The 13,465-nt window shown below is 45.1% G+C and overlaps 1 protein-coding gene across 1 annotated transcript in view; it reads right to left on the bottom strand.

The window, feature by feature from the left end:
• The window catches only part of gbe1b (glucan (1,4-alpha-), branching enzyme 1b), a 70,108-nt gene that overhangs the window by 27,785 nt on the left and 28,858 nt on the right, over positions 1–13,465 (bottom strand). The window contains exons 6-7 of the mRNA XM_080548906.1: positions 12,785–12,875; positions 3,331–3,540 (exon numbers count right to left, since the gene is read on the bottom strand). Coding sequence (XP_080405032.1) covers positions 3,331–3,540; positions 12,785–12,875 — 301 coding nt within the window. The remainder of the gene's footprint in view (positions 1–3,330; positions 3,541–12,784; positions 12,876–13,465) is intronic.

The raw sequence follows: 13,465 nt of genomic DNA, 5'->3' as shown, positions 1-13,465 counted from the left end.
TGAGTTCAAAAAGGCGTTTCATAGACTCAACAGAGGAGCCGGTAAACCCTTCGATGTGAGGAGGGGGGATAATCATTTTCCAGCGACAGAAAAGAAGAAGAGAGAGGACACGCAATTATGAACAGCGGCTTTGAACAACAGCGATCTGTAGCTCTGGTGTCGAGGACAGAGAGGACAGCGGCTGTGACTTAAGTTGATGTGCGTACACAGGCTTTCATGTTTCTCTGCTACGTCTCTGTGTAATTATGGGAGAAGACAGATTCCTCATGTGGTAGACTCGGTTCGAACCCTCTCACTTTGGGACACGGACTCACTGAACCTATTATCTCCCTCTATCAGAGAGTATTAGATGGGTAGAAAACTTTCACGGAAATTTAGGAATGGTAAACGGTAAATGGATTGACTTATATATCGCCTTTATCCAAAGAGCTTTACCACGGCCTCTCATTCACCCATTCACACATACATTCACACACCGATGGCGGCAAGCTACCATGCAAGGCGCCGGCCCGCTCACTGGGAGCAATTTGGGGTTCAGTGTCTTGCCCAAGGACACTTCGACATTTGGCCAGCCGGGGCTCGAACCTCCGATCTGCCAAGCTTGCGATCATTAGACGCCCATATATCCCATACACTGGACATGTTCACCAGACTGCAGTGAGCTCTAAACACATCCACAACACAAAAATAACCTAAGTTCAATACTAGCTGCATGTCTTTTCCCCAATTACTTATCTCGTATTTATTTCCAACTGTCAACAGACTCAGCTTAGTGTCACACGCTACTGAGCAGAAGTTAGTTTCCCAAATGCAGCCCTAAAAAAAGAGAGAGGTCTGTTTTGATGGCAACATGATGCTGTGTGCACATGCCCTTTAAAATGTATTGAATTCTGTGGCCTGGTCTACAGTGCACACATACGCCCATGTCGGCATGGGTTAGAATCCGGCCCATGCCCTGCTGACATGCCCTCTCTCCCTTCTTCTCCTTACTTTCCTGTCTGTCTTCACTGTATCTGTCCAATACAATTACAAATATGAGTGGGACTGCCGTCGATGTCGTCGGATCTAAGAACTAATTGGCACGGAGATTCAAATCGCACGGGAGTGAGATGTGAACACAGGAAGTCAATAGCATTGTGATATACAGATGTTCTAAGTGTTGCAACTTAGACCCACATAATGAGGATTATATAATGGTGTAAAACTGTATTAAACTGGCCTGAACACTCTCTATTATTACTATGTACATGACCATGAGTAGAGAGAGGTCTCGTGTGTGGAGCCCCCCCTCTCCAAGTCAGGTGTCTGGAGCCCCCCCCTCCATGTCAGGTGTCTGGAGCCCCCCCCCTGCATGTCAGGTGTGTGGAGCCCCCCCCTCTATGTCAGGTGTGTGGAGCCCCCCCCTCTATGTCAGGTGTGTGGAGCCCCCCCCTCTATGTCAGGTGTGTGGAGCCCCCCCCTCTATGTCAGGTGTGTGGAGCCCCCCCCCTCTATGTCAGGTGTGTGGAGCCCCCCCCTCTATGTCAGGTGTCTGGAGCCCCCCCTCCATGTCAGGTGTGTGGAGCCCCCCCCTCTATGTCAGGTGTCTGGAGCCCCCCCCCTTCATGTCAGGTGTGTGGAGCCCCCCCCTCTATGTCAGGTGTGTGGAGCCCCCCCCTCCATGTCAGGTGTGTGGAGCCCCCCCCCTTCATGTCAGGTGTGTGGAGCCCCCCCTCCATGTCAGCGTGTGTGGATCCCCCCCCTCCATGTCAGCGTGTGTGGAGCCCCCCCCCCCTCCATGTCAGGGGTCTGGAGCCCCCCCCCCTCCATGTCAGGTGTGTGGAGCCCCCCCCTCCATGTCCTGACTGATGCGTTCCTCCCCGAAAGGTTTAAATGTTCCAGAGCCTCAAACTTCAAAGGCGTCTGACTGTGATCAGGCTGGGTAGCTGTGGATCAAAGCCTGGAGAACAAAGCTGCTAGCAGAGAGAGGCCTGACCCCCCTCCACCCTTCCACATTGCCCCCCCCCTCCACCCTTCAACACTGCCCCCCCTTCCCTCCTTCTCAGACTGTCTGTCCCCCCCCCCCCCCCCCCGTTCCCTTCTCAGACTTCCTACTGTCTGAATCCATATGGAAGATTACTTTAGAGTTTTATTTCAGGTCACCATCGCAAAACAACCACCAGGAGGCAGAGTTGAGCGATTCGAATGGATATGCGTGAAATGTGTTCTAGTGTGTTTACAAACACTAATGGATTATGTGAAAAGTCGCTAAATTAACAAATTATTGTCTGATCAGAGAAATGCTAAATTATGTCGTTGGATAAACGTTGATTTAGTACAAACACTTCATAAAATGATGCCAGACATGGAATATGTGTGTTTTGCAAAATGTCATATTATTAACTCATACTATTAACTCATACTATTACCGGTAACTCATATTATTAACTCATATTATTGACTCATATTATTTACTCATATTATTAACTCATATTATTGACTCATACTATGAACTCATATTATTGACTCATATTATTAACTCATATTATTAACTCATATTATTAACTTAACTCATATTATTAACTCATATTATTAACTCATAAGTATTAACTCATACCGATATAATCGTCTCAGTTGATTCCGTGCATTTCAGCAGTAGGATCACAAAGCAAAGAGCGCAGATTGTGTCAGCAGTTCGCTGCAAGTATTTCACCTGATTGAAAGAGAGCTTACGTGAATCGCTAAAACATGTTTACGTTCCATATGCAATGAGGAGAATAAAACTAATTATATGTTGTTGTGTTGTGTTTCCGTGTCCAGAGCTCTGCTGGTGTGTGAGTTGCTGAGGTTGGATGAGCCCAACTCTGGAGTTGCAAGACCATATTCAATAATAAAACACCAATACTTAGATTTTAAGTTCACTATCTCATTCATTATCTCCACCACGCACCCCCTCACCAACTATACTCATACCCATACCTACATCGCTGATAACAAGAGAAGACTACTTTTCTACCCAGCCTCAACCCCACTGGAACCCCAACACCCCTCCTCCTGAACACCCCCCACCTTCATGCTGTAATCAATACGTTGCATTATTGAAGCCAGCTCATTCTTATTCATGTCAGATTGTGCTAACCCCCCCCGCGTCTCTGCACTGTTAGATGATGCAATATGAGAGGAGGAAATAACCTGTTAAAAATAACCTGATATTTATTTAAACCTTCTTCCACAGTTCATCTCAGTAATTCATGACGTGAGGCTAAAATAAACTCTATTTCTATTCGATCTAGAGCCTCATAGCTAGGCTAGGCTAGGCTTAGAGCCTCATAGCTAGGCTAGGCTAGGTACCTGGAGTAGTTGAAGAGGCGGCTGTCCCAGAGCGCGTGCTCCCCGCGGGGCGGCGGGTGGAAGTGGCAGGCGTCGGAGCCGTCGAAGGCGTTGAGGCCGTCCTGTGTGTTCTTGGAGGCGTGGCTGTGCACCACGTCTAGCAGCACCGTCAGGCCCAGGCCGTGGGCCGCGTCCACCAGACGCTTCAGGTCCTCCGGGGGCCCGAACCGACTGAGGAGGAGGAGGGAGAGACGCACAGATAGAGATAGACACACACACACACACAGATAGACACACACACACACAGATAGACACACACACACACAGATAGACACACACACACACACACATAGATAGACACACACACACACACACACACACACACACACAGATAGACACACAGATAGAGATAGACACACACACACACAGAGATAGACACAGACATAGACACACACACACACACACACACACACAGAGAGAGATAGACACAGACATAGACACACCACACACAGAGATAGACACACAGATAGAGATAGACACACACACACACACACAGAGATAGACACACACACACACACAGAGATAGACACACACACACACACACATATAGACACACACACACACACACACACACACACACACACAGAGATAGACACAGACATAGACATAGACACACACACACAGAGATAGACACAGACATAGACACACACACACACACACAGACACACACACAGAGATAGACACAGACATAGACACAACCACACACACAGACATAGACACACACACACACACACACACACACACACACACACAGAGATAGACACAGACAGACACACACACACACACAGAGACAGACACACACGCAGACGCACACACACACACAAGGCACACACACACAAGGCACACACACACACACACACACACACACACACACACACACACGCAGACGCACACGCACACACACACACACACACACATTTTAAATGTCCACATAAATGTACAATATCTAAAGGACATAAATACGATCAGTGCATTTTGACATTCTTCTCCTTACTTTCCTGTCTGTCTTCACTGTATCTGTCTAATAGAATGACAGATATGGATGGGACAGCCCCAGTGCCCCACTCAGAGAGAAACAAGACCAAGGAGAATGTGAGTGATTACAGTCTTCTGGAGGAGACGTGAGCAGCAGGTGTTCTGAAGCAGTGACCATAATTGCGGACCGCACCAGTTTCATTTATTTTATAAATGGAAGCAGAGTATTCGCCAGCCCCCCGATGTCCAAATCTACTGGCATCTGGCAGATGTTAAAAATGAAATAAAACTTAGACGGCGGCTCTACTTCCTGAGACACAGCCTCTACCTCCTGAGACACAACCTCTACCTCCTGAGACACAGCCTCTACCTCCACCAGCCTCTACCTCCTGAGACACAGCCTCTACCTCCTGAGACACAGCCTCTACCTCCACCAGCCTCTACCTCCTGAGACACAGCCTCTACCTCCTGAGACACAGCCTCTACCTCCTGAGGAGACACAGCCTCTACCTCCTGAGCCACAGCCTCTACCTCCTGAGACACAGCCTCTACCTCCACCAGCCTCTACCTCCTGAGACACAGCCTCTACCTCCTGAGACACAGCCTCTACCTCCTGAGGAGACACAGCCTCTACCTCCTGAGGAGACACAGCCTCTACCTCCTGAGACACAGCCTCTACCTCCACCAGCCTCTACCTCCTGAGACACAGCCTCTACCTCCACCAGCCTCTACCTCCTGAGACACAGCCTCTACCTCCTGAGACACAGCCTCTACCTCCACCAGCCTCTACCTCCTGAGACACAGCCTCTACCTCCTGAGACACAGCCTCTACCTCCTGAGGAGACACAGCCTCTACCTCCTGAGCCACAGCCTCTACCTCCTGAGACACAGCCTCTACCTCCACCAGCCTCTACCTCCTGAGACACAGCCTCTACCTCCTGAGACACAGCCTCTACCTCCTGAGGAGACACAGCCTCTACCTCCTGAGGAGACACAGCCTCTACCTCCTGAGACACAGCCTCTACCTCCACCAGCCTCTACCTCCTGAGACACAGCCTCTACCTCCACCAGCCTCTACCTCCTGAGACACAGCCTCTACCTCCTGAGACACAGCCTCTACCTCCTGAGACACAGCCTCTACCTCCTGAGACACAGCCTCTACCTCCTGAGACACAACCTCTACCTCCTGAGACACAGCCTCTACCTCCTGAGACACAGCCTCTACCTCCTGAGACACAGCCTCTACCTCCTGAGACACAGACGCCCCTATTTTCTTCCTCCTTTCAGGTTCTCTTTGTAGTGTTCTCTGCTCATGTTGTTGTCCTGTGACATCTCGTCTGTCAGATATCATATCTGTATCAGTTTACTCTACGACCAGAGTGCTGGGCAGCAGTATGACCCTACTTCCTGGTATCTGACCTCTCAGGTTTAACTGTGTGTGTGTGTGTGTCTCTGTGTCCCAGGTTTAACTGTGTGTGTGTGTGTGTGTGTGTGTGTCTCTGTGTCCCAGGTTTTTTTTTTTTGGAACTTAGTTTTTATTTCAGTTTCAACAACTTGTACAATCATGTCATGTTTTGTCTACAATTCTTTCCATTCTTATAGCTGTACACATATGGTCCATGGATGTGGTTCAAAGCATGACACACAAAGCAAAAAAGAGCGATCAACAAAAACATTGAGATGTCAATGACGGAATAAAATTAAAGATTTTGAAAAGAAAGAAAGAAAAAGGGTAGGGTCGGGGGGGGTTGGGTCAGGTGGGGGTTGTGTATGTGTGTGTGTGTGTGTGTGTGTGTGTGTGTGTGTGTGTATGTGTGTGTGTGAATGCAATGCAGGCATATATCTATGTGTAGTGATATGAAGTGAGTCTAGAATACAGAAATATACGAGTCGAGATGTGTGGTGGGGTTCACTGTATTAATATGGACATAACCGGGCTCCATCTTTTAATAAATAGATGTTTCTGGAGTCTCAGAGTGTATGTTATTTGTTCCATCTGGTAGATTTCCCATACTTTCTCTGTCCACATATTGTATGTAGGGGGGTCTGGTTTTAACCACTTAATTGTAATGCATTTAATTGCTGCCGTTAGTAATATTTGTAAGAGATATATTCTTGCCCTTCCATCAATGCCTTCAGGTATAACTCCCAGTAGTGCCATCTTTGGATCTTTGGTAAATTTTTGGTGGAATACTGCTTCAAGGGCCTCAAACACCTCTTCCCAAAATGTTCTTAATTTGGGGCATGACCAGAATATGTGGGTGTGGTTGCCAATTTGCGTACTGCAATTTCTCCAACATTTATTTGAGTGTGTTGGGCCCATTTTAGCCATTATTTCTGGGGTTCTAAAGAATCTCATAACCACTTTCCATTTGAATTCCCTCCATGTATTTGAATTGGTCACTAAATGTGCTTCAGTGCATATTTCCTCCCATATGTCCTGTGATATGTCAGTATTCATTTCAGTTTCCCATCTCTCTTTCCTCTGTAGTGTATTATTCAAATCCATGGATAGAAACCTTTGGTAAAGGTCACCTATAATTTTCTTATTCTCGTTTCCTTTTTGCAGCTTTATCAAGAACTCTTCGATTTCAGTGGGCTCCAAGACTTTATTCCATTCTCTATGTTTTGTTAGGAAGCTTCTTAATTGTAGATATCTGAAAAAGTCTGTGTTAGGGAGCCTAAATTCCTCTCTTAACTGTTCAAATGATTTAAGGCTACCGTCTTTATGGAGTTGGTGCAAGTTAGTAAGTCCATGATCCGACCAATTTCTAAACCCTATATCTGTATTGGAGGGTTCGAAATTTTTCATAAGACCAATATTGGATAATGCTGAGATTGCTTTAGGTAAGCCAAATGACAGTTTTATTTTCCTCCAAATCTTTAGTGTGACTCTGGTCCATTCACCTAGTTGAGTTTCCTTTAGAGGGACATCTATGAAAGGCAAGGTCTGTAAGGGCATCGAACATAAACTTTTTTCAATGTTGAGCCATCGTGTATATGAAGAGTCTTGGATCCATGCTGTTAGAGGCTTTAGCTGGGCCGCCCAGAAGTAGTATCTTAGTTTCAGCCCACCATATGGTTTAGATAGTTGTAGTGTTTTAAGTCTGATTCTTGGGCGCCTTCCTTGCCATATGAATTTGGAGATGAGTCTATCCCACTTATCAAATGTGGATTTGGGGATATCGATGGGTAGCATCTGGAACAGGTATAGAAGCCTAGGCAGCACATTCATGCGTACACTCTCAATACGGCCCAATAGAGACAGGGGAAGTGTTGACCAGCGGTCTAGATCTTTACTGATATTTTGGATTATGCTTTTGTAATTTGCATCACTTAGGTTTTCTAACAATGAGGGGATTTGAATGCCAAGATATTTAATACCATCCTTGGGCCATTTAAACTCACTCTGTATTTTGATAGTTTGTGGAATTCTACCTCCTATGTCCATAGCCATTGTTTTATCAACATTTACTTTATAACCCGAGAAGTATCCATAGTTGGAAATAAGATCTTTTAGGCGTGGGATTGTTGTTGCAGGTTCAGTTAGATAAAGAAGCACGTCATCTGCATACAATGATAATTTATGTTGTTCCTCATTTATTGTCAGTCCCTTTATGTTGTCGTCGTCTCTAATGAGCTGTGCCAGTGGTTCAATACATCAAACAGCAGGGGCGACAAAGAGCACCCCTGCCTGCAACCCCGTTCTAGAGTAAATCGGTCCGACAGAAATCCATTCACTTTTACAGCAGCTTGTGGATTTGAATATAGTGTTTGAATCCATTTTATAAAATTGGGGCCAAATTTGAGTCGTTTTAGAGTTTGAAATAGGTATTGCCAAGATACTCGATCGAATGCCTTCTGGGCATCGAGGGATAATATCATTGCTTCTTCCTCCTTAACTTTAGGGTGAGTCATAATATTTAGTAATCTTCTTATGTTGTCCCCGTAGTATCTTCCCTTTATAAACCCGGTCTGATCGGGGTGGATAACTTGTGTGATAATTTTATTGACGCGTCTTGCTAGGATGGCTGTTAATATACGTAGGTCGGTGCATAAAAGTGAGATGGGTCTGTATGATTGGCATTGGGTGGGGTCCTTGCCCTCTTTATGTATTACAACTATTGTTGCGTCCCTCCATGAGGGGGCCGTGGTTCCAGATTGCAATGTATGGTGGTATGCTTTTAGTAATAAGGGACATACTGTCTCTTTAAATGTTTTATAGAATTCATTACTAAACCCATCCGGTCCAGGACTTTTATTGTTTTTTAGTGTAGAGATCACTTCTTGTATTTCCCATTCTTCAATTGGTTCATCTAGTTCTTTTGCCATAGGTTCAGATAGCTCTTTTAGTTTGATGTCTTTCAGAAATGCTGTCAATTCATTATCATCTGTGCAGGTGTCCGTATTTTTGTAAAGAGATTTATAAAATTCTGCAAAAGACCTTGAGATTTCATCAGGTTTTGTGAGAGTTGAGTTATGAGTTTTTAATTTCTGTACTATATTCGATGATTGTTGTTTTTTTAGTCTTAGTGCTAATAATCTACTTGCTCTGTTTCCATTTTCATAATATTTTTGGTTGGTAAACCTTAAATTGCCCTCAATCTTTTCAGTGATTAGGCTATTTAGATCCCTGCGTGCTTGTTTGAGAGCATTAAGTAGATTGGAGGTTGGTGTTCTTTTATGCTGTTGTTCAAGCAGCCTTATTTTATCCTCTAATTCTCCTTGTTTTGCTTCTCTATTCTTTTTTTTCGCGCTCGCGTATGAGATAATGCGACCTCTAATGTATGCCTTAGCACAGTCCCATAGGATGAGAGGTGATATTTCAGGTGAGTCGTTAGTTTCTAGGTAATACTTTAGTTCAGTTGTTACAAATGTGATAAATTCCTCATCATTTAGAAGTGATGTATTTAATCTCCATTGTTTGGTTTTTGGCCTGTGACCTATGTTCCATGATAATGCAAGAGGTGCATGATCAGATAGAGTAATTGGTAAGATCTTTATGTCTTCTATCCTGTGTAGTTCTGCTTTGGGTGTAAAGAAATAATCAATTCTCGAATAAGATGAATGTCTGTGCGAGTAGAAAGTAAAATCTCTTCCTTTAGGGAATCTGCTTCTCCAAACGTCCACTAGGCCTGATTCTATCGACAAGTGTTTAAGCATTCTACTCATTCTAGAAGTGGGAGTTTTGGAGGTAGGTTGTCTATCCATTAGCTGGGACATAACACAGTTGAAGTCTCCTCCCAACAGTAGGATACCGGAGCTGTGTTGTATTGCTGTGTTAATGACTGTGCTAATGAAGCCAGGCTCATCCTCATTTGGAGCATATATGTTCATGAGGGATACATGTATCCCATCTATAGATCCATTCACTAAAATGAATCTTCCCTCAATGTCCTTGTGGACCGTTGTTGGTGTAAAGTTAACCTGCCTATGTATCAATATAGCCACTCCTCTCTTTCTACCTGACTGATGTGATGAGTAGAACACGCTGTCTGCCCAGGATTTCTTTAGTTTCTCATGTTCCATATCCGACAGGTGGGTCTCCTGTAGGAATGCTATCTGACAGTTGGCTCTTTTTAGCTGATTAAGGATTTTCTTTCGTTTTATAGGATTGTGAAGGCCTTTAACGTTATAGCTTATAACCTTAAGTGATCCCATGGTTCAGAGTAAGAATTAGGGAGGATCTTAATTTTACCTGTAGGCATGGTGATGGCAAGGATAGGCACATGAATAGGAGAAGGTTGTGAACTGCATGTAGTACAGTGTCTATGTGTGTGATTGTGTGAGTGTGGGTGTGTGGATATATGAGGGGTGGGTATGGGTAGGAGGTGTGGGGGAGTTGGGGAGTACATATAAGGGAAAAAAACAAAATAATGCAAGAGAAAACAAAATACATAAACATACACGTTGCTCTTATTCTTCCGGTATGATCCCTGTGGAACAGTGGGATCTGAACATAGAAATAAAAATGAAAAATCCGGACACTCAACCGACATGAGTGTCTGGACAGACTTTTGGGACATGGTCCCAGGCTGCGAGTCTGAACAGGCAGCTGTGCAAACAACCTTTAAGAGGGTTCGCCTTTGCTTGGTTATAGTACCAAACAGAATAGCTAGGAGTAGTTTGTTAACATTTCAGGCTCCCGTCGAACCTTGAGGTAAAACAAAAGGAGGGTGAAAACCCCCTAACCTTAATTTCGACATTGTCGAATATATTTTACATTGTATATGTATATATAAAGAAATAAGAGTAATAATAATGATGTCTAGAGGCAGAAATAAATAAAAGGATCGGAGAGAAGCATTAACGCAGTGGAAATTAAGAAACAAATAAAAACAGTCTCCTGGTCAGGTAATTTTAACTTCCCTGCCCCTTATGAATAAACAGATAGATTATTTCCCCCTTGGGGTAAGTTTTAAATTGAACTAACATATGTCCAGTCTCCTTCAACACTTGCATATAAACTGCTGTGAAGAACTACAATAACAACAAAGGGGTGGCATTGACGATGGTAATATATTTAAACAGATATCGTCCCGTCAAAGTTGGTCTTGTAATGACACTGAGGCCCACTGGTCCATGGCTGGGGGAGACCTACCCTGAACCTGTTGCCGGCATGACGTTCTTCTTAACGTAGTCCATCGCTTTGTCTGCATCTGTGAATTCCTTTTCTTCTCCGTTGTGTGTGATGCGGAGTCGGGCTGGAAACAGTATACCATACCGAATGCCCTGACGGTTGCGCAGCAGCTTCCTGACCTCCGTGAACGCAGCCCTGGCCCTGGCGACGTTGACAGCATAATCCGGAAAGATGGCGATGGTCTGCCCGTTGACCCGGAGAGGAGCTCGAGTGCGCGCACAGCTCAGCACCTCAACGCAGTCCTGGTAGTAATGGAGTTTAGCAATGATGGCGCGTGGTTTCCCCTCCGGTCTCCTCGGAGCCAGGGTTCTGTGTGAACGGTCCACAAGCACATCTCTATCCAGTTGTAGCGCTTCCTTCAGTAGTTTCGAGACCGATGCAGTAGAGCATGATCCATTCGTCTCGGCCACCCCTAGTATTCTGATGTTGCATCTCCTCATTCTTCCCTCCATGTCGTCGCATCTCTCTCTGAGCCCGGTTACCTCTGCTTTCAAGCCCGTCACCGTAGTCCGCAGGGCCACCACCTCGTCCGACCACGTTGACAGGCCGCCCTCCACCTCCGTGATTGTAGCCTTTATTTGGTCAATCTCAGACTTAACCGCCGCAGTATTGTTAATGATTTCCGATTTTACTGCTTGAAGTTCACTTTTAATATAGTTGAAATCTTCGGCTAGTGCATTTTTAATCTCTGTCTTTATCACCTCGGCAATGTCGGATTTCAGCGAGAGGAGGATCTCTGTTTTCAACGCTACAGCGTCCATCACTGGGCTGTCTGTCCGGGGCGGGACCGTCTGAGCCGGGGTAGCTGTGGGACTCGACGTCGCGGTGGCTTTTGGCCTAGTAGTGGACGGAGTGTACTTATATTTGCGCAGATTTGCAGCCATTGACCCCTAAATACACAGACTTTTGATTTTAGGAATATGTTAGAGACAAGTTTCCCAGTATTTTGTAATGTAGAAAGCTTATTAAATTAAATAAAACAAAAGTCCGACGGGAGCTCAAGCGAAACACGTTCTACTCCATTGCCCGCCCACCGGAAGTCCACCTGTGTCCCAGGTTTAACTGTGTGTGTGTGTGTGTGTGTGTGTCTCTGTGTCCCAGATTTAATTGTGTGTGTGTGTGTGTGTCCCAGGTTTAACTGTGTGTGTGTGTGTCTCTGTGTCCCAGGTTTAACTGAGTGTGTGTCTCTCTGTGTCCAGGTTTAACCGTGTGTGTGTGTCTCTGTGTCCCAGGTTTAACTGTGTGTGTGTGTGTGTGTCTCTGTGTCCCAGGTTTAACTGTGTGTGTGTGTCTCTGTGTCCCAGGTTTAACTGTGTGTGTGTGTGTGTGTGTGTGTGTCCCAGGTTTAACTGTGTGTGTGTGTGTGTGTGTGTGTGTGTGTGTCCCAGGTTTAACTGTGTGTGTGTGTGTGCCCCAGGTTTAACTGTGTGTGTGTGTCTCTTTGTCCCAGGTTTAACTGTGTGTGTTTACAGGGAGATTATTGCTGATGTCAGTGTTTTGTCTTGACTAGCGAGTTTGTGTTGTGATTCTCAACAACGTTGAAACGTAGTTCGGTGTTTCAAAAGAAAAGTCTGAACATTTTGATGATATCTGATATCAGGACCAAAGCACTAGAACGTGTCACAAATGTACTAATATCAAACCAACTGTTTAAAACTAACAACCTCCTACTAAATACTACCACTTTAGTCAGCTCTTCTTTCTGCAGTACAAATTACCACATCAGTGAATGTAAAACCATAGTAACCATAGTAACCATAGTAACCACAGTAACCATAGTAACATGGTAAAGATCATTACCTGGATGCAGCAAAGAAGCTGGTGACCTGGTAGCCGAAGCTGGCGTAGTAGGCGTGCTCCATGACGGCCATCAGCTGGATACAGTTGTACCCTGAGGACACGAGAGAAACATGTCAATGACCAACACAATATCTAACACTAACACTTTCAAACGACGAGAGGCATCTCTACGAGCACCTCTCTGCTCAGTGAGCTAAATAACTTTTTGTTCTCAAAGCTGAACTGAGAAATGTAAACGTCAGTTGCAACTGAAGTTGTTCAAATCAGAACAGCGGGGTGCTCGGTAGCATAACGCGTAACCGCAGGGTTCCCGGTTCGACTCCAGCTGCGGACATATCCTGGTTCATAATTAATCAGAGACGCGTTGCCCATTTGAATCCTGTATTAGTTAAACCAGTTTAAACAAAGATGAATGTGTCTAGACCTCATCGCCTCCTGGCCAAGGCTGCAGACACCAGACACTTCATCTGCTCAGGTGAGAGAAGTAGAGAAGTGGAAGCATATCCAGATGTATCTTTCATGTCATGGACATACACCAGTATACACATACACCAGTATACACAGACACCAGTATACACATACACCAGTATACACATACACCAGTATACACATACACCAGTATACACATACACCAGTATACACATACACCAGTATACACAGACACCAGTATACACAGACACC

The sequence above is a fragment of the Nansenia antarctica genome, assembly GCF_963989245.1.
Source record: "Nansenia antarctica genome assembly, chromosome: 1".
NCBI classification, from domain to species: Eukaryota; Metazoa; Chordata; class Actinopteri; order Argentiniformes; family Microstomatidae; genus Nansenia; species Nansenia antarctica.
This window is presented reverse-complemented; position numbering and strand designations above follow the sequence as displayed.